The sequence below is a fragment of the Haemaphysalis longicornis genome, unplaced genomic scaffold (assembly GCF_048455015.1).
Source record: "Haemaphysalis longicornis isolate Haplotype H1 unplaced genomic scaffold, Haemaphysalis longicornis Haplotype H1 scaffold_6, whole genome shotgun sequence".
Lineage (NCBI taxonomy): Eukaryota > Metazoa > Arthropoda > Arachnida > Ixodida > Ixodidae > Haemaphysalis > Haemaphysalis longicornis.
The window spans coordinates 171,952,532-171,974,516 of NW_027526407.1; the positions used below are offsets into that span (position 1 = coordinate 171,952,532).

The following is a 21,985-nucleotide window of genomic DNA, read 5'->3' on the forward strand; positions in this document are numbered from 1 at the left end:
CATCCTGTTGGTTTGATCGATCGATCGATCGATTGAATGTGGGGTTTAACTCACCGACGCTACTTAGGCGATGAGGCTTGTCATAGTGGAGGGCTCCGGATTAATTTTGACCACCTGGGGATCTTTAACGTGCGCCGAAATCTCGAACACACGAACGTATTTGATTTTTGCCTCCATCAGAAAAACGGCCGCCGTGGCCGGGAATCAAACCCGGGTCCTTCCTGTTGTTCTGTCTGTCTTACATTTTTCAGTGTTGCGCTTTTTGATGGTTTCCTTATGTGGGATCACTGGCTGCAAATACCGAATGCTGCAGCATGTACAAAGGCCAAACTTCTCTGCTCATAATTACATGGTCCATTCTAGAGTAAACGTTTGCGTTATGTAAATATAGCTCCTTACAAACAGCGATGAAAGAGCTATATAATGAATGTAACGCGATAATGACAACAGATCAACTTTAAGTAAAGAATAATACGGTACTAATAAAAAGGCGACCAAAAAGCAATGAGAAAATTTGATCCAAGTGACAGCCTGCCTCAACCAGCAGTCACACGGTCAGAGGTTTTCTGGTCCAGAAGGCATGATGACATGAAGCAACTATTGATATTATGTTATTTATTTTTAAAAGAATTTTTTATCTTTGATTCAGAGGCGACAAAATCTGGTCAGGTTCTACAACGGCACAACGGAAAATGTGGTCCGGTACGGTCAGGTACGTGAAGAGATTGCAACAATACTGAGCTGCACGGTCTTGACCGATCCTTATCGATTTTCATTTTGTATGATGCGTCGTGCTCGCTCATGTAAATAATTCAACTGCTTGCGAAAACAGGCTGCATAATTTCTTTTGCTGTTGAGGTTGCACAGCCTTGTTCTTTTAAATGGAACCCACTCCTTTAATGTATAATTGGCACACCGCTTATGTTGGGATTGCTTTTATTTAGGCCTAAAGACGTACTAACGCGCGCAGAGGAGAAACTCATTCATGTGGGGTTTAAATAATATAAGGACGGGCCAATAGAGATCTGAGCTCCCACATGCACAACAAATTTCCGTAATTGGTTTTAGCATCTGGGATGACGCCAGAAACGATGGGGAAGTTGAACGAAACTAAATTCGGGGATTTTATGGGAGGCTCAATTTTACCTGGAACCTATGTTTTAAAGTGAAAACTTCGGTCAAATCTCTGCCTTTCCCAACCCTTCCCCTCCCGTCCCCTCCCCTCAAAAAAGATCATCAAAAATTTCCATAAAGAAAAGGAAGTTTTTGAAGAGTGATCCTTTCTTAGTAAACTGTTGTACGACACTGAAAACTGCTAAACCTGTAACTGAAGGACGCCTTCAGAAAAAAAGACACGAATGACTAGACATCCACTTTCTCAAAAAACATTCGTTTTCATTAGCACCCTGAGCTTTATTATATGAAGAAAATAAGAAGTAATTTATCATGTTTTTGTGCCAGTAAGGAAGCGCCTTGTTAAGATCTTTAAAATGACATTTTCCTAATTCATCACATAGCAAACGTCACGAATTTTGCGTCTAGGAAGGAAGGCTTGTATTAAAATAGGGGGTGGGTTGTAAGAGCCTGCACTGTACTTGCCCGAAACGTATAATAAAAAAGACAACAAAGTATATGAGAAATCCGATTTTGTGCTGTCGCGCCAAGTTACATTTCTGATACAAGGACGCTATTGAATGATAAAATGAGCGAGCTGTGTACATTGAGAAACTAAACGGTTTGGTGGGAGGTTTTGGCAGAGCTTAATTCCGCCAAGAAATGCTGAACGCAATATTTGCACTAGATAGCATGTCAGAGGTTTTCAAATAGAACTTTGGACATAATACCTCAAAAACTGAGGAAGTATGATGTGTTAATTTAGCAATGTTAGATATGACGAAACCTTCTGGAGTACTTTCAAAGCGCACGCTTCCAAACTTTTGATTGCTATTAGTAAAACGTATCTCTTGACATATATTTAAAGGGCAAACGCCCTATCAATTTAGCACTTAGCCTTGCAGGAATTCAAGCTCACACGGAAGCTATATCACAATTTTATTTACAATAGACAAACAGGAATGAAGATCAAAACCTGAGGAACAATAGTTTTTGCTATTTAAAGAAGTCCTGTGGGGACTGAAGTCTGCCTTTAAAGGCAGAGTAATTGATTGATTTGAATGATTGATTGATTGATTGATTGATTGTGGGGTTTATGGCACCGACGCTTCACTGGAGATGAGACGCGCCGTAGTCAAGGGCTCTGGATTACTTTCGACTCTAGTTTCGACTATCTGGGTATCTCTAACGTGCGCCGAAATCTCGAATACACGGGAATTTTCGCTCTTCGCCTCCGTCATAAAAGCAGCCGCCGCGGCCGGGAATCGAACCCGCGTCCTTGTGCTCATCAGCACAACGCATTAGCCACTGAGCCACCGCGGTGGGTAATACAGAGTAATTGTGGCTTCTACTGGATATACTTATAATTACTGCTACATCACGTTTTACTTTCCTTCTTTGCTGTTGTTTCTACGTCACTCGATGCAAAAACTCGACAGGCAGACTGAGGACAATAGCTTCACAAGAATCGGAGTTTTTCGGGGGCGGGTGCATCTGTCCAACTCCTTTGCAGTCATGTTCACGAATCACCGGATATGACGTCAGCGTCGAACTCAGTATGCTAACTGTTGCCCCGCCAATGACAACGTGTCGATTTAGAGGTGTGGGTATCTACTCTGCTCCCACTCCGGATGGCTAGTTTCCAGGCCCGTACTTAAGTGTTTTTTTCAAACTGACTGATTTACTTTAACGAATTGTTCTTGTACGCCCCTTAACACATATTCCGGAAGTTTCGCAACTGACTGATTCAGTTCGTCAAAATTGATCCGCATGCTCACGCTGGCAAATATTTTGACATTTTTTTGAGTGTTTAAACTCTTTGCAGCTGTTGGGATTCTTGAACCAGACAACGCTGCTTGGGCGCACGACAGTGCGCCCAAAAGGTGTTGTCCTAAAATATTTTTGCAGGTGATTCCGCCGGTTTACCCTTAGAAAAGATCCGCGTTCCAGTCGCATTATTCAAGGCCATGGGTGACATGTTTGCCGATATGGAAGATGTCGAACACTTAAAGGGGCCCGGAAAGGCGTTTTGAGCACACTAAATGAACTAGCGCAATCGTTAGATTGGGTCGTCAACGTCATCTGTGCCAAGTATTACTCTTTTAAGCGCAGCGGAAAGCTCACACTTTTGTTGCAAAGTTTGTCGCTTTTTTCTCACCCTTTCCTTCGTGTTTTTGGACGCCGCCATCTACACCTGTCTACATCATCGATTCCCAGATGTTCGTCATGAGCTAGAAATCCTGCTATAGGGAGGCTTTTTCACGCACTTCCGGCAAAGAGATGAGTCGTCTGCTCAGCGTCGGCTCGCCGGCTGATCTGCCAGCGGAGTGCCGGAGTGCTTGGACAGTTTACGACAAACGAAACAAGTGTAAACAAACGTTTAACCGTTTGTATTAAATGCAACACGGCCATAACACGACATGGATATTCTCTTACCTGAGTACGTTCCATAAATAAAACGTTGAAGCACTGTGGCACTTCTTTCGTGCAATCGCACAGAACGCCCTGAGCCGAATGCACGGGTTTGACGCATACATTTTATTCTACTTCAAAACAATCCAGAGATGGGTTTCGAACGAACACGACGTCACAACATGCGTTGCAAGTCTTAACCGCGATTGAAAGACTTTGGGTTGTCTCCTCCTGCCCGTCGTAAATTCGGCCCTCACCTCGCGCGCGGTTTGCGGGGACGAACAGCAAGTCACTTAACTCCGGCGCACAAGCCGAGATGGCTCTTAGCCACGCACACTGCACATACCCCATGCGAAGTTGAGTCGTACGTCGCTCTAGAAAGATAATCCAGACCATGGGAAGCACTATCCACCCGCAGAAGCACAACGTCGCATTGCATGGCGAAACAAAGGCGTCCACAACACACACCGTCGCCTCCTGTAATGCCAAACGCATCTCACATTTCCCAATGGGAGTGGGTGGTACGCCTGCAGTGCCCACATGTCGCGAGGTGGGGCCCCGAGCTGAACCGGGAACACGCAACCGTAACTGAGTTCTACAGTGGTTTGTGCCTTGTTGCCAAGGCAACCGATGTTTGAGATTCTCAAAGAAGTGGCGCTCGCTCCAGCGCTAGAAAGCTCAGAGCCGCGGTGGAGCATGTTTTGCCAACGTTGCCGCTCTTCACCACGCGTCGCCCCAAGCTGAACTGGTCACATGATTGAAGGGTTTTGTGCACGGGTTCTGTATCGGTTTAAAATGTCTTTTTCACATGCCGCCGGCAGAAATTACGACCGCCGCAAAATAAGACCCGGCACCAGCGGGGCCACATCTGATACGGCACTTTTTGGATAAACAGTGTCGGTGCATCAAAGGGAACGAGCGCACGATCTTCCCCGTACGGCTGCGAGTTCGCCGCCGATAAAAAGTCAAGTGCCGCCGATAGCAACTGCACCAACGTACACCGCGAAAGGCCAAGGCCTGGCCGCCGCACACATGCGGCCAGATTTCTCTTTCGCTTTTCCAGCCTTGAGCGGAGTGCGGGATTCATGGTGCCAACAAAGCTTGCTCGTAGCAGACGGCAGTCGGAGGAGCGTAATAGCGGAAGGACGTCACCGCTGAGGAGCGCAGCATCATGGGAGGGAGTGCTCGCGCGCCGTCAACAACGAAGAATGAGTAGAAAGGAGGAGGAAACGCGGCGCGACGATAATGCGCGGTTTTTGATTTACGATTTCTCAGCTAATACTCATCGCTTTAACAAAATTCTTGCGGTAGGAGATTGCTAATACATTGCTTTATTTGGTTACAAGTACATCCATGCATCGGTGGAAGGTATTTCAGGACCCCTTTAAGCCAGAGACTTCGTCACTGGCTCGTCATGGATTACGTGGTGCCTGACCCGAAGTTCACACATCTAGACTTTGTATTCGGATATAATGCTACAGACATTTTGCACCGCTCCATGATGAGCATGCTAAAAAAGTACACATCTGTTTGTTGAGAAGGAAACGGAGCAAACGTTTTAGGGACATAATAAAAGTATAACAAACAGATAACTGTACGGGTTGTTGGCATATTTCGGCATATTTCTAGGTTCTGCTTCTGTTTGTTTCTTAAAGCTGTACGCTTTCGACTGAACATGATTATCAACAATTTCTCTCTCTTAAATTACGTCCTTCTAAACAATCTTAACCCTACAAACCAGATCTTTCAACAGCAACTTACGGTGACACTGCATTTCGCGTAAACGGGTTTCTACAACGTTCCCGAAAAGCAAAACAAGTATAAACCAATTATTGCCATCACTAATCTACGATGTCTGTTACTCGTAATTCGGCCCCTTCAAAATATTTAATAGGCGGACATTTCGTCCATACCACGCACCATAGGAACCTATCACTGTAACCAGAACCAAATTTTCAGCCAAACGCTTCCCAACTAAAGGTTTGCCTTTTATCAAAGTTCGTCAGAGCGCTGTTGGGGAACAAAGTAAGGCATGACCATTCTCCAACTTCACTTTAAACGGATAGCAGCCACCCGTATGCTTGGATAGCAAACATACGCTGTGTGTAAAGGTTACAATAAAGTTTACCCGCTCGCCCGTCTTGTGGGTCGGGTTTATTGTGTGGAGATCTGCGAAGACCAGTGGAACAAAAGTGCAAGCGTATTTAATTGTTGCTGTGCGAATTTGCTATTAAAAATAGATTTTGGGCCTTTTAAAAGATATCGCATGGATAATTTTGCATATAATCGTGAAAGCTTGGGGTTGCAGGAAAATAACAGGTTTACGGCGGAATGTTGTATGCTGCAGCACCAGATAGTAATCCACACGCCTGTAGAGCCCTGCCGCCATTTCGTCTGTGCAATTTTGAGACGCTGTGTCCCCTCAGCCTACAAAAAGTTACTCCAGAAGTGGAACACATGTAATCTTGCAGAGACGTTCTTTTGCAGGTGAAAGCATCTTGTAATCCCCCAAGAACTGCACTCAAATAAGTTATCAACAGTTCCAAGTCACTAAACCGCCAAAGGTGCTTTTGTGAATGTACGTTTGTAGCCTTTTTGCATTTTCACAGTTCCTAAATGGTCCCGTATGCCTTAAAGAACGGATACTGCGACAGTATTACTGTAATGCGGTGCGAAGTGCGTTATCGCATTTTTATTTTTCAAATCACGGTGAAGGATTTTCGAGTGCCGTTGTTTTAAACGGCGAGTAACTTGCAACGTAATTCACCTGCTGGAATGTGGGCTCAAGTGTTTTCGGCACGGTTTATGTCGCATGGCATGGTCGGAAGTATTTTTATCAAGCAAATTGGCTTCTAGGCACAATGTTTTATCCGGTATAAATTAGATGCATTATCATATTACAGCCTATGATACTGCAATAATTTCACATGGAGTACCTGTCTCAGTGCTTGCATGGGAAAAATCGTTCTTAGAATTCTATGAGTGAATTGCAGGTGTAGTTTTTATTACACGTATAAGTGGTCCTGCACATTATATTTTATTGTTAGGTTGGGCAGCAGAACAATTCCATCTTCTTGATTTATGCTTTCCCATCTGTCCTGGTCGGTACCTTAGTGGCGTTGCTGGAGATCGTAAGAAGTCTTAGTCGATTCCGATCTGTTTTTCCGTTCGCAGTCTTAGGTATTTCATCCACAAAATGAACTCCACCGTAGAGATGTTTGTAGTATGCTGTCTGGTCTGAAATAAAAGCCAACAAGAACATTGCGATCACCAGGGCACCAAACGTGAGCCCTCTTTAAAACCAAATAAAACGTTTTTAAGGCAAAAATAGGGAGAGGGTTTTAGTAAAATGACAGAGAAGCAAGAATAGATTTTTTTTAATAGACTGATCAGGTTGTATTTATTGAAAATATCAGTAACTTATAGGGATAATTATAAGATGTTCACAGCAGAGCAACGTTATTATAGGCATTAGAGAAGTAACCAAACGATATCACCGGAGATGAAGCTTAGGCGTTGTAATTGTCCCACCAGATATACTTAGCTGGTGCAGGTGATTTTTAACTCCCGAAAAAATACTTTTTAGAAGCCGTCACGCTCGAAAGCCACCATGTTGGCACAACGGTCAGATGCATTGGTTTACCAGTGCTTTATTTCATGGTTTTAAGACCTGACATACATAAAGCTATGCGGCTAGCCACCAAAGCTCCGCATTCACCCGTGGATGCCTGCAGAATAGACCGTTTAGTTATGCTTCAATGCGTGACCTTGAAAAGGGCGTCCACGTGCGAGCAATCATGTTTTACTGTACTTAGGACTAACCCCATTAGCAATAGTGTTGTCTGTCCAATTTCGACGGTTGCTCAGAAAAACCGACTCATGCGAAAACATACATTCTGCGGCAGCCAAACTTTCACCTATTGGACATGCTAAGCACTTTGTTATTCTGTGGTTTACCTCGGCACCGTTTTGGACAACTGTGGTGAGACTTCCCAACTCTGGCTTGAATGAAGAGTTTCGATGGAACATCGATGATTTGGGGTGTATTGTGTAAAGGTCGACAAAATAGAAGTCGCGTTACCTTTCGATGTTTTGTTGATGATGGAAAAGAAGGAGGTGAAACATTTTATTGAGCAAAAAGTTCGACCACCTTCGCAATTGAGGTACAAGACTGAGGAAACAACGGGCTGATGATTTTCACTAGATTTAACTTGGCCTTTCTTAAGTGTTACCCTTTCTTTAAAAAAGGCGGATAAAAAGCAAAGCGTTCTTTATGGAAACTGGGTTAAACCAAGTCCACAATCCATACTCCTAAAGTCCAAAATTCAAATTGCCAAAATCCGAAAGTCAAAGTCCACTTCAACCCAGCCAAAGTTAAAAGCCAACGCCCGTGCTACAAACCCAAAGGTAAAGCTGAGCAACCCGCCGATGAAAGCGCAATCGCCCAGGCGCCAGTGTAATAGCTCGATGAACCCAGGTTCCATTGAAATCACGGTAAATGTTTTTTGAGGCGCGGACTCCCCACATGTGCCCGTCAGCTCCTGGCCTCCTCGCCACCTTCCCTCCCACTTCCTGGCCTAGCATTTTCCTTCGCTGAACTTGGCAGCGGTGATTGTTGAGCCACCCAAGGCCCGGATGGATGTGAAGCTCAACCAGCTTCGCTGTTACAAAATGGCTGCGGCTTAGCTCAGCCAACCTTGGATACGAAAAGCAAAACCTTGGCTTAGTATGGTTGAGTCTTGGTTTCGCTTGGTTAACCTTTGATGTAGCTGTATTGCCGACCACGTTTTAAATCCGTTCCATATCCGAGCACATATCAAATCCGTTCGCTCCCGTGAAACGCTCACAGGAGAGGGCGAACGCGGCGGTCGCCCAGGCGAAAGCGCCGTTCCTCTTTCCCGGGCGTGAAACGAGTCACGTAGCTCGAGACGACCCAAGTGCGCATGGATGGGAGGCTGCGGGGGTGGTCGGCTGCAGATAAGCTGACCGGCCACAGCGGTGGCAGAGGCCACCGCTCGTGCTGAGCAGATCGACCGAAAACGGGGCCTTGTGCGCACTGCCGAAAGCGGGCCCGGCGAATTACGCCATGCGCTTCGAGGGGTGGGTCGCCGGGGGTGTGTTCCCGGTAAAAAGGTGAAATTGCGCATCCCCCGTGAAACCGCTGGACGAAAGTAGTAAAGCATTGCTTTAAAAGAAAAATGGCTGCGACGTTGATCAGCTAACCTTGGATATGCAAAGCAGAAGCTTGGCTTAGTCTGGTTGAGTCTTGGTTTCGTTTGGTTAGCCTCTGATTTAGTTGTATTGCCGAGCAGGTCTCAAAACCGCTCGGTTCAGTGCAACGCTCACATAAGGGGGCCGGGCGAATGCGGCGTTCGTAGGGGCGAACGCACCGTACCTCTTCGCCGGGCGTGAGACGAGTCACGTTGCCCTAAGCCACCCAGCGCCGCACGCATGGGAGGCTGCGGGGGAGGTCGGCTGCCTCGGCCGCAGCGGCGGTGGCGACCGCTGTGGGCTCTGCGGCCCGATGTCGGCGCCCGCAGCGCCGACAGCGGGCCCGGCGAGTCACGCGATGCGCTTCGAGGGGTGTGCATCCGGGGTTGTGTCTCCGGTCAAGAGGTCGCCTTGAGCATCCTCCTCGAAATAGCTGGAAAAAGTAAAGAAGTTGTTGGCGTCTTCACTTCAGGAAGCCACGCGCTTCCGCAGCCCGGGGTGCCGGGACGTTGATGGTCCTCCGGGTGTAAGCTGGTCAGTGCCCATTCCCGCCGCTCAGGGCAAGGGGACGGGGAGGACACCACCGCACAAGATGGGCTCTTGTGGCGGGGACGTTGCAGGAGTGGCAAAGGTAGGAGAAGATGGTGGGGGCGCTGTACGAGAGTACGTTGGAGATGAAAAACGTGCTGGTATGTAACCTGAGGCATGTTCGTGCTTGTGCAGTAGTGAGCGAAGAGTGGGGAGAGGGATAGTGACATTAAATTTTGTTCACGCTGCATTCAAATTTCATCAAGCTGTACTCTGTTGCTGGTAGCACTTTCTGGTTTGCCGTACAGATTCGCCGGTAGCCTGATAAGCTCCCTTTCATTATCAGATGAGCATTATTAAAGGCAAATCTTTCTTAGTGGCAAAGATGGCGCCCTGTCAAAAAATGAATTAATTTCTTCCTTGACTGGTTGGTCGAGAGAAAATCTCTGATAAGATCTCTGATCACGCGGGGTGTGCGTGAAACCGCGCTTCCATTGTGTCAATACGTTTAATTGGAAAAGGGCGACAAAGGAATGGTTCTAGTTAAGAAAATACACTGCACCAATCATGACGAAGGAGTACAATAGTAAACCTTTATCTCATAAACCACTCATCGGTACACATTTAGATTGTTCGTAGGTGCGTTTACTTAGTGCGCGAAAAATCGTCGCGTGGGTTCCTTCTTCGTTTGTGCGATTTGGGTCTTTGGAGGTTTGACGATCGATTGGACGCACTTTTAGCGAAGGTTTTGACGCCCTTTGGACGCAGTTTTGATGTGAAAAAGCTTCCACATTTCTCTACTTACTTTAGGAAGGGACAGTAAAGTCTTTAGCACCATAATCTTCCTCCTTCATATCATTGATAAAATCCCCATTTATGTGAGTTCAAAGACGTGCATCACAAAACCGAGCATGACTCTTCTTGCGGGCGTAAATTGTACCAACACTTTAGGTCACATAATATGAAATGCCTCACTCACACGTTTGATTTGCTTTGGCTGCGAGCACAATTAGTATTGACGTACGGGTGAATAAAATACAATCGCTATTCGATCAATTGCCAGTCGCCGTAAGAAATATTCTTGGCAAAAACAAAGAAAATGAAAGTAAACTTTTGTCGCGCCGGTAAAGTTGTGTCCACATTTGGTCATTACAACGTCGGATTCTGCGGACCTGCTAATTCATTGTAAAGTCGCTGGCAGGAAGACCATGCTGTCGCCGCAGTGCCCTCCAATGACACTCCTAAGTTCTATGACTTGATACTCAGTGTTGCGCAATAAAGTCGCAGCAGGACAATTTTTTGTTTAATATTGTTACGGTAACAATATGTTAGCCGAAGTATCTATTTTGTTTTTGTATCTTTGAGAAAAAAACTAGCATGTTAACACTGCACAAAATGACCTCGACGCATTGAAGCTGTACATCTCCCGTAAAGCATACATCACTCCCTCCTAAGATGGGAAGGTAGGGGACGTTTACTCCCTAAGGACTTGCAACACTTTCGCACTAAGCTTTATTTCTGTTAGGTGGCTTGTATATAGCACAAACAACGCGAACATTCGACCAGGAGTAAGTCGTACTAGGTATTTTGAGTTGTTACACAAGAGCAGTAGAGGAAACAATAGTGTTTTACAGCTGCCACCATTTTGTTTAATGACAGGGTCGTATAAAGCTAAATGATAACAAATGTTGTTTTGTCGCTACCTCACCAACCTATCCAAAAAGATGAACGAATTCTAAGGCGACATGCTGGCATAAAGAACTGTGAGCCTGCAACATTGCCACGTTGTTACACAGAGTTTCTTGACACGAAGTTTACGCAGACCCTTTTGTGGCCTCTTTACTGCGGGCATCACATGGAAGAGCACGCTAGAACCCTGTCTCATCGAACGATTAAGGAAGAACTATGTGTTATGCGCATTGAGAAGGCCTCTAATCAGCACAGTGGAAAACACATTGGTTCACAAATAAACGCTGACTTTTAGGTGAAGCAAGAACCGTTGTAAGGAAACTTTAATACGCCTAAATTGAATTTGAAACATCCATAGCATTTAGGGAAACGCGCAAGAAGTATAAAAAAGCCTCATTCGTCATCAAACATAAATACAATAAGAGAAATGCCAAATAAAACATACTCATAAAGCGTAGTTTAAGCATTTTGAACGGGATATGGTATTTTGTGACTGAACTTCTGAAAACAACAAAGCCTTTGTTTTCTAGCAGAAGCAAAATGCAACAAAAGATCAAGCCCGACCGCGTCCTACTCTGGGGCATCGCAGGAGCTGGCAACACATGAACATTAATTGTATTTTCCCTTCTATACAGCGTGCGATGGTCACGTGGCAGCTCTTGTATTCGACAGGAGCGAAAACATCTATAACATCTTTGGTTATGCCGAAAAATAAGAATTTTCACAGCGAAGCAAAAAAGGGATTCTTACTTGCTACAAAGTCGAAGAGCTCTTGCTCGGTGACATCACAGACTTGTCCAAAAGGATTCTTTCGCACAACAAAGGCAGTGGGTGCTTCTAGAACCCTTTCGTCTGGGACGCCTATAACGCAGCAATCCCTGACTGATGGGTGGGACAAGATTATGGACTCCAACTCCTGGGGAGATACGTTATAGTCATGGCACTTGATTATGTTCTTTAGGCGATCCACCACAAAAAAGCGACCGTCCTCGTCGTAGTAGCCGATATCACCTAAACGAAAGAGAACGCGTCATTAGGGAAGTGAAATACACTCATAAAAATCACCGCTGGTGGGCTTCACCACAACACTCCAGGACAACCAATCGCCGTGACCAAATGTGCAAATTTGGCAAATGACCTGGCCTAGATAGCGATTAGAGCAAAAAAATAGTATCTGCGCTGTGACAACAGCGCAGATACATAATCGCATGTGGGGCCGCGTCATTCGCCAAAGTTGCCTATTTGGTCACGATGATTGGTTGTCCCTGAGTGTTGCGGTCAAGCCCACCTGCGCCGATTTTTAAGAGTGTATAACTTGCGCGCGTTGTCAGCCGAGAAGTGGATTGCTAACAGTACAATTCTTATTTATTCTGCGCCAGAAGACTGCCTGAATGGCTTAAAATTTGGAACAAAAGATCTGCGTTTCCTCGTTTTTAACGTCTCACGATGACGTTTTCATGAATGCTTTTATGTCACACAACGCCGGTGATGCCTCGATTACAAAAAAGACCCGCGGGGGGATCGTCCGCAACCCACATACCCTGTTCCATTACCCTACCCGTTTCAAGTGAGAATATACAGGGTGATCAACGTTAACTCGACAAGTTTTCTAAAATAGGTGCTTAGATTTACGTGAAGACCAACTCTACAGTGAGGTTATGCGCCCATGGGGACACATAAATAAGACGTAATTATTTATTTCGGAGGCTTAATTAACTAAAATTGCTTAATTAACTTTTTGTCGCTACGGAAAGCAGGAACGTTTGTATTGGAAAGTTAGACGCAATCATGTTTCTACGCAGTATCAATGGGCAGAATTCTTCTAGCGCATCCGTAGTCCGAGGTATCAAACGGCGAAGTTTAATTGCCGTTCGCATGATTACGCATGCAAGATAGTCTGCACCGGCGCAAAGCTCCTCCCTTCTGTGACGTGCCTGCTGCGTACGCTGTTTAGTTCGACAAAGGGGTGGAGGCATAGGCAAAAGTCATAACTGACACCTATTCATTCTTGGCTGGCGTTCGCAATCTGCAGTACTCGGAACCGCTATCGAAACACAGAACAAAATGGAGGAGCTGTGCGCCGGTCTTCTCTGTCTTGCATGCGTAATCATGCCAGCGGCAATTAAACTTCGCAGTGCAGGTCAGCAAAGAACAGCAAAAGTAGGTCAGTGAAGTATGTCAGGAAAGAAAAACTTTATATAGTACCGAAAATGCAAAGAACGGAAAAACAGAGTTATTGCATTACATATATAATCCGTATGGATTTAGGCTGCGGTTTTTGACAAATCTTCATCGTAAAAAATTTGGCTGTCGATTACGATACTCCGTACTGCGAAAATTGTGCGTAGGGCCAGCTGTGGTCTTCTTGCTAACTTGCTGCGTCTTACGAATTGATCAGGGCATCAGCGGACGCACGAAGGCGCGTGATATACTCTGGCGCTGTCTTTGTAGCGCGTCGTCGCGAGGGTCATGCCTCGCGCCTTCCGCCATACTTTAATTCTCCGATTTTGTGCGCGCTGTATCGTCGGTAACCTCTTCGTTCTCTTGATTATCTCGTAGCGCGTCACCGCCGAAGAGAACGTCTTGCGCCGCCTGACATATAGCCGTACCCTTCACCCTTTTGTTATACTTCCCTCGTTCGCTTTCCTGCTCGTTATATCTCGTTTGTGTGCGGTGTCCCCTTCGTTCGCTCGGTTACAAGGAGGGACGGCGGCGGCGCAAAACCAGAGGAGCGGGCGCTTAAGTGCTGCGCAATAAAACAGTAACTTCCAACGGACCACAAAACTGCTGAAGGTAGCCGATTCTACTGTGGGGCAGTTCTGGAAAAAAATAATTTGCAAAGACAGCAGTGTTTCTTTTGTACTCCCGTACATTGTAACCCAGCCTGAGGTTGATACGTGATGAGCTGATACAATGGAATGTTCACACAGAAAACCAGATTTAGAAAAATATATGTTGTAGCAAAATTAAAACGGTGCTTGCTTCGGCGGTGTTCTATTTCCAATTTAGTGATTGTTTCGAAAATGTTGCGGTAAAGTCCATATTTCTAACATGTGTTACTGATCATATCGCGCTGCAAGGTTCTACGCCCGTTTTATTTTTATGTCCTTAAAAATGCAAGGTTGAAGCACTGTGCATCCATACTCAAATACAGTACGCTGATTTGATTTCTACAATAGTTCTTCCACAGCACGAGGAAAATAAATGGTATTCTGACGAAGGAATTGTAAAGATCAGCTGGCCTAGGCGATCATATAGTCCACGTCCCGGTATCAACACAACGGCGTTCCGAAGTACACGTATAAGCACTTCTACTCTGTGACAGGTGGAAGTAATGCCGTTGATTGTAGATAGCATAGCGGACAACGAATCCAATGATGCCGAACCGTTAACTTGCTTCACCAACATTTTACCTAGGTGCCACTTTCCGGCTCATTGCAGTTGTTTTGTCAGAAGTTATTGCTCTGAAGTTATGCAGTCTAGGGAAAAGGGATATCACGCAGCTAATATTTGAACGAAAGCTTGCATTGCATGGAGTTCCAAGTTTAGCACGTTTCTGTATAGAGCCATGAAAACTATCCCATTAAAAGGTGTGGGCAATAAGATTTGACAGCAAATAAGACAAAAAGTGTGGTTGATTCTTCTTTCATAAGAATCGGTGCAACACGAAAGTGAAATGTGCCTTCACAGGAGAAGCTGAATGTTTATTGTGCATTAATATGAGCTTGCTCATCGCTATTTATATTTCATCGGTATGGCAGGGTTAGACGCATCAACATTAGACACTGGATTACACACGTCGGAGCATTGCGTAAATCAGACTGAAACCACAGGCGCTCGCAAACCGGGCCAACGAGACCGAACTGGTTGTCAGCGAATGGTTTTATGAAGTCACGGTCCGCTGAAGCGAAAGGAGCATGACTTCCAGGTCAGCCGCTGTCTTGTGGGTGTGCTTGGAGACCGAAGTCATGCTGGCGGGTCGCTTCGGCAAAGGTTCGTGGCGTGTACGGCAGACGGTTGAGTTGCGACGAGGTCAGCTGGTGGAACGCGAGATCACACCTCTCACACATTTCAAAACAGTAGCGCCAACTATCGGCGCTCATTAGCATGACAACGCACTACTTCACTTAACCTCTCCTAGACGACAGCACCATCTGAAGAGAGAATCTTATAGGGAAGGATATAAGGCGCGTTCCCAGTGCCAAGGAGGCGTGAGCCATAGCCCAATTGGCAGAGCGTCTAACACCTCCCGTTGCGGCAAGAGTAATAATGGGCTCGAAACCTAGCGCCGCCGCATGAGTGGAATTTTTCTGGCGATATGATTCCCGTTACGGATATGACGTTGGTGAGGTCTTGTTGCACCCCGGAATTAAACACTTTCGTGTTAAAACAACTGAGAGTTTTGCAAACAATTTTTACCGTATTCATGTCTAAGATAACTGCTTGCTCTGTGAGAAATATCACATCCCTGCATTGGCTTTAATATGTTGCTGAGCGGACGCAGTTTTGAGAAGAAAACTTGGGGATGAAAAGCCAGGTCAGCATTTAAGGACAATAATGAAAACATCGATCACATGTACGCACAGATATTGCATTTTGTAAGACAGCACAAAATTGCCTCGAAGTACTGTGGCAGTTAACACAGTGTTATGAAAAAGCGGTTGTTTATCTTAGGAATTATTTTGCGGGTACGCCGCGTTAGCGCTTCTCCTCATATCTTTCGGAATCACTGATGCCCGGACCCAAGCACGCAGCAGGATTGCATTCATGATGCTTTAAGGAAGAATCTTCGCTACCCTGCCAATGACAACAGAATAATTTCGCAAAGTGTAAAGCGCGTTGGTTAATGCGTGGAGGGAGGAAATAACACGAGCAATCTCTTCCCCGGTTCTTTCTTTTCTTGTAACGCGTGTAAATTACGTGCTTTACACGTGGAAAAATGGAATATTAACTCAACAAAAAGTTTGCCGTGACGGATACCAGCAACTCAGACAACAAAATTGGAATTAACCCCAGTGATAAACGGCGAAACGATGTGAAGCACAGTGGTACATAACGCAGCAAACCGCATGGGATCTGTTTAGTAAAAAACAAAATCAGGACGGCGAATTCTGAGGAACATAGGCACACCTCCAGAGCAAAAGCGACTGAACGCCATGGTAGATACGAAACCGAATTACCGACCTCCATGTAAGCTCTAAACCTACCGGAAGAATCCCAGGCCATCTCCGTGAACCTGAGGAGGGGCAAAACACGCAGTGTATCAGCGTGTTTTTGGCGGCTTGCCGTTTTTGCCAACGGGGATGAAACCGCTAGGGGATAACGGGGGTTTACAGGTTTGCGGTAAACGTCTCGTGTCTTCCAAGCACTAAGTGTTCTAGCCCGAGTTAGAAACGAGTGCCTCGGTGTTTTAGTACTGTGACTACATAAGACAAGGATTACGACGACGATGACATGAGGCTTTGCCCTTAAAGGACGGGTAACAAAAAAATTATGGTCAAGACAATGAAAAGCAAAACATAAAAGGATGTATCCAGCTCAAGAAATTCATACTCTTGTGAAGGGACGTGTTTTGAAATGTGTGAGAGGTGTGGTCACGCCTACCGCACACCGCTCAATTCCCGAAGGAGCGAAAGCGACACTTTGCAAATCTGATGATGGCGTTAAAGCCGCCCCATGTTGCTGTAGTTACTGCCCTAGGGTAAAAACGCGCTTCTAACCCTTTGATGCCGAGCGTTGCTCAGGAGCAAGAACTAGAACAAACTTTTTTTCTCTCACACTTTTCGGTTTTTTCGACAGTTAACACCAGCTATCGGCAGGCAAAGGATTCTGGACCTTCAAAAAAACAGAAGAGAGGAGAGCACCTACTTCCGTGGGCGATTCCTACGACAAGAAGCGTTTTTTTCTGTTGTTATCATAACCATAATTATCATCATGAGCACCCATATTGTATAAAGTTGGCTTACCTGCAGTGCGTTTTTGGTAACGACACTGCCATTAGTTAGGTCAAGATAGCTTCGCTTTAAAACGGTTTTGTGTGAGGCAACTTCAGAAGACGACTTGATAGTTAATAGAGATTGCAGACCACAAAGTTGTTTTTCTCCGATGGGGAAAGAGCCGCTAAATCTTGAGCGACGCACGTCGCTGATATTCTGGTGGCATGTTTCTTTCGCCTGAAGGCTATAAATTGGTTACGCAGTATTTCCGCACAAATACTTTTAACTTATATTTAATTTATATTACTTCTGCAACCAGTTCAAAGTTCCGGTTAGGAAAAGTAGAACGCTAAGAAAAACAGAAAGGTTCTTGAAGCCGCGAGTGTTCACAAACTATGGGGAAAAAATGCGGAAACATTACGTGCCAGAATTTTTCAATGCTCTCCGAAACGATTTGTATAATTTAAAAACACGGAGGAAAATGTTTAAGAAAATTCGCCAATATTGTGTCTCAGGAAACTCATATGGGTGAAGAGTGGAATACATTTGTGCTGTGCACAAGTACGTTTTTGCTGTTTTTATTGTGTTTCAATGCATAAGTCTGCTATGTGATTTTTGACTGAGAAGTATTTGTCATGTTCAAATTTGAGAGTGTGCTTTTTCTCTTTTGTGTATGTTTACACCAACTGCTTGGAAAGCCAACAAGCATTCGGTGCTTAGGCAGACTAGAGAAAAAAACTATGTAAAACAAAAGTGAATAAAGCTGAATGAATGAATGAACTGGTAGGACTTTCTGCTCTGTTGTTTTTGGACATTCGATGGCCGTTCCTTGTTGCTCGCAAGGGGAAGTAATTTAGTGATTTCGCCTCAAAGGGGCACAATGAAAAGATTTAGTAATCGTTGCCCACTTGGAGAAATGCAAAACGGCAGGTCATCTTGACAGCGAGGACAGTGATTGTGCTTGTCGGTTTATATAACGGAAAGGAAACAGCTAAGGAAGGGGCGAAAAACAGTCTACAAGTGCGCACACACAGTGCAGCGTGTGTAGCCTCTTTCTTGGTCCCGTACTCGAGCGAAGTAGACTAAACATTTTCTTGTCAAAGTCGGCGAGAAAAGCTGGCTCTTCAAACATTTTAACCATGCACGTGGGGTCGTTAAAACGCCCAGGGTTTCGCAAGGGAGTCTGAAAATCCGTTTTCATCGTCTCCACGCGCAATATTGCGAGAACTTCAAAGCGCACAAATAACGAGGACAGACAGGAGCGACACACAAGCGCTTACTTGCAACTACCGGTTTATTGAAAAAAATTCACGCATCTCCACAAAGTGAATTATGACGAGTGGGCGAAGCACTCGGGATTGTTCTTACCGTAAATAACCCGTGACAGTGCTCACTGCTGCTAAAAAGATTTCCGATCCAATCCAATCCAATACAAATATAATTCCAATTCCATCCAATCCAATCTAATCCAACCCAATGCTCCTCGCGCATGCGCAGCAGGGCTCTCCAGGAGCACTCTTTCTCTCTCTTTTTTTCTTTATAACCTTTGGTTAAACTTTTATTTTGTTTTTGTTAACGTTTTGTGTACCTTTTGTTCACCGACGTTTCGATTTACACAGTGCTGTGAATCTCTCCCTCCCTCTCTCCCTCCCTCCCTCCCTCCCTCTCTGTCTCTCTCTGTCTCTCTCTCTCTCTCTCTCTGTCGCACCTTTTGTGAACTTTTTTTTTGTTCTTGCTAAGCTTTTATGAACCTTTTGTTCACAGAAGTTTCGATTTACATGGTGCTGTGCATCTCCCTCTCTCTCTCTAACCTTTCGTCAACATTTTATTTCGTTCTTGTTAACCTTTTGTGAAGCTTTTGTTCAGAGCTGTTTCGATTTACATGGTGCTGTGCCGTGAGCACGGACGCCGGACGCCGGACGAACAAGCCTCGGCCTTAAGGTGCTTCGTCCCCAAACACACAAAATTTATACATGAACACGAATCATAGATTAGAGAAACGGTACCGATTAGTGCGTGCTCCTTCCCATGAAGAGTGATAGAAGATTTGCTCACACACTTATTATGTTTTTTGATGAAGAAGGCCTCAGCCAGTTTCTTGGCAATCCGATCATTATGCCTGTGCAGCACCACAGTCTAAACAAACAAACAAACAAACAAACAAACAAACAAACAAACAAACAAACAAACAAACAAACAAACAAACAAACAAACAAACAAACAAACAAACAAACAAACAAACAACCAAACAACCAAACAAACAAACAAACAATTTGTTGGTTTGTTCGTTGGTTTGCTTGTTGGTTGGTTGGTTGGTTGGTTGGTTGGTTTGTTTGTTTGTTTCAAACAAACAAACAAACAAACAAACCAACAAACAAACCAACAAACCAACAAACAAACCAACCAACAAACAAACAAACAAACCGACCGACCGACCGACCGACCGACACTTTTCACAATGCGCAGGAAGATTGACGCTGGTTGAATTTGTTATCGCGGGCGCATGCTCTCTCAGATGGACGTTTAGACAGCGTCCAATCTGGCCCAGATACACAGACTAACATCATGACGGAATTCTGTAAACGACGCCAATCGCTTAACGAAGAAAAGGCTGCGCATGGGTGGTGCCACACTCGTTCCTCCCTTTTGTGGGATGTTATTAACAATGCGGCAGAGACTGCCCACTTTTGTGTTTGTGGAGAACTTTGCGGTCCTTCGCTTCCTCTGCAAAGTTGCACTTGATCTGGCGCACGAGGCTACCACACGCTGCCGACAGTACAGACGGAGGTAGGGAAGGACTGAGAAAGAAAAGGACTGGCGTGGCAGAAAATGTGCTGTAGTCCCGTACGTCCATAAAATGGCGCAGGGTTTGAAGAACGTGGGGTCCCGATACTGCGTAAGGGTGTTGTTCTTTGCAAACTCAAAAGTAGGCAGTCTCTGCCGCATTGTTAATAACAAGGATCATCCAAGAAAAAGGAGGAACGAGTGTGGCGTCCACCATGTGCAGCCTTTTGTTCGTTGTGCGATTGGTGTCGTTTACGAAATGCCGTTATCATGTAAGTCTGTGTGTCTGGGCCAGATTTGACGCTGGCTAAGCGTCCACCTGAGAAAGCATGTGTCCATGATAACAAATTCAACTAGCACCAATTTTCCTGCGCATTGTAAAAAGTGTGGTGTTACCCTGTCTTTGACGAGACTGAGGTGCTGTACAGGCATAATAATCAGATTGTCAGGGGACTGGTGGAGGCCTTCTTTAACATGGAACATAATAACGAGTGTGTAAGCAAATAATCTATCACTCTTCACGGGAAGGAGCACGCGCTAATTGACACGATGTTTCTCTAATCTATGATCTGTGTTCATGTATAAATTTTGTGTTTTTTCAATAAACAGGTAGTTGCGAGTAAGCGCTTGTGTGTCGCCCCGGTCTGTCCCAAATATTTGTGCGCTTTGAAGTTTTCTCATGCACCAACTAGCCCAACTTGCCGTATTGCGCAATATTGGGTCACGTTCGAAATAATAGCCCAGAGTTAAGCAGCGCACCCAGCCAATTGTCCGAGTACATCTGAAGGCTTGCCAGGTCCGACAGTGTAGTTTGCAAGACCGTCTTCATTTTGTTGCCCAGTTTAGTTTGGAGGGTTCTCCGAGTGGCATGTTTTGGCCTCAAGTGGTTGATAGTCACTCTGTCTTTCTGCCGGCAGTTCGTATCAAAGTCAGAAACTCCGAGAGAAGGCTAATCGGCAACAAAACGTGAATAACGAATGCACTAAAAGGTAAGATGCTCACAGCACAGTGAAAGTGAAAAACGCACTACCTCTTTGTTATTTCTGCGCTACTGTCCCTCGGGCGTTTCTTCCACCTTTACTTATATAACAACAAAAAAGAAAAACAGCCGATGACTTCAACGACTTTATGCCACCTTTGCGTGAAGCCTATTGCCAGCGCCTACATTTTCTGCAAATTATCAAATCAACTGTCTTGGCGACAATAACCTACTGGACAGTGCGAGATATATTTACAGTCGCTACAAAACTTCTTACCAGTGTGTAGCCAACCTTCGGAGTCAGCAACAGGGACGATTTCCCCTTTGTCGTTAACGTACCCAGTAGACACATTAGGCGTGCGTACCCACAGTTCCCCCCTTCTCTCCTGGACCCAGGGATACGCCGGTTTGAGGACTCACCAGCTGAAAGTAATCCAGAGAAAGGAGAAGTATGTCAATAGGTGTAGGCGCGGCTTGGCTTGTGAGAAAATGCCGTAATTGTTGTCTGGAGTAATACGGCCGAAACTTCAAAATACGAACGCATCCTTGGTAGGGTCACCTTGAGGGGGTTGTTTCCTGTATTGAAAGGCTTGACCACGCTAGTCGTAGGAACCAAGTAAACAGCCTTTTATTTTTCTTGTTCTTGGTCTGCTTTAGACTTCTCATAATCATGGGCTTGTTACAGTATTTCACCCCTCAAACTGAAGAGCGCCTGTTCGCTTGCCTGTTCAACATTGTTTTAATTACTCCTTGGTTATTGGTATTGCTGCTGCTAACCTTCCGCAGCACACTTTTCGAGAGATTTCGTGTAAATCCCGGAGGTATAATTAAATTAAACAATGTTTTTATCAGATTAAAGATGAATTAGGTATTTTCTATTGGTGTACAGTCGTTTTTTTTATTATGTTTCCAAATTATCCCTTCTAGACTTTGTAAAAAGATTCACGTAGAGCTTAGGCTTCTGTGCCACCGTTTCTCGACGGGACCGTTTCTGTTCCTTTAAGAAAAACAATTGTCCCGGTGCATCCTTTGCGTAAATTCTTGTACTGCGCTACAGGTTTCCTCTATTGTACGATTTCTGGCTGCTTTCAAAGCCGCGGTGGTGGCTCGAAGTCAAATCCGTTTTGGTAACCTTTAAAGGTGCCGTGAAGACACAGTACAAGGTGGTTTATTACAAACATTTGGCGTTTTATAGTGCCCTCCGCGCTTGTCCGGCAGCAAATGATGCTTTATTCACTGAAAAATTGACATTTTAAGCCGAAATTTCAAGTGTCCCGCTAAATCGTGTGTTTTGTGACGTCGAAAATGACGTGTCCAGAGCAGGGCCGTAAAA

General features: G+C 45.1%; 1 protein-coding gene across 1 annotated transcript in view; it reads right to left on the minus strand.

Moving 5' to 3' along the window:
- Positions 1 to 20,956: 20,956 nt before the first annotated feature.
- The window catches only part of LOC144142064 (luciferin 4-monooxygenase-like), a 33,529-nt gene continuing 32,500 nt past the window's right edge, over positions 20,957 to 21,985 (minus strand). The window contains exon 9 of the mRNA XM_077673492.1: positions 20,957 to 21,075. Within this exon, the coding sequence (XP_077529618.1) occupies positions 21,004 to 21,075 (72 nt within the window). The 3' untranslated portion in view covers positions 20,957 to 21,003. The remainder of the gene's footprint in view (positions 21,076 to 21,985) is intronic.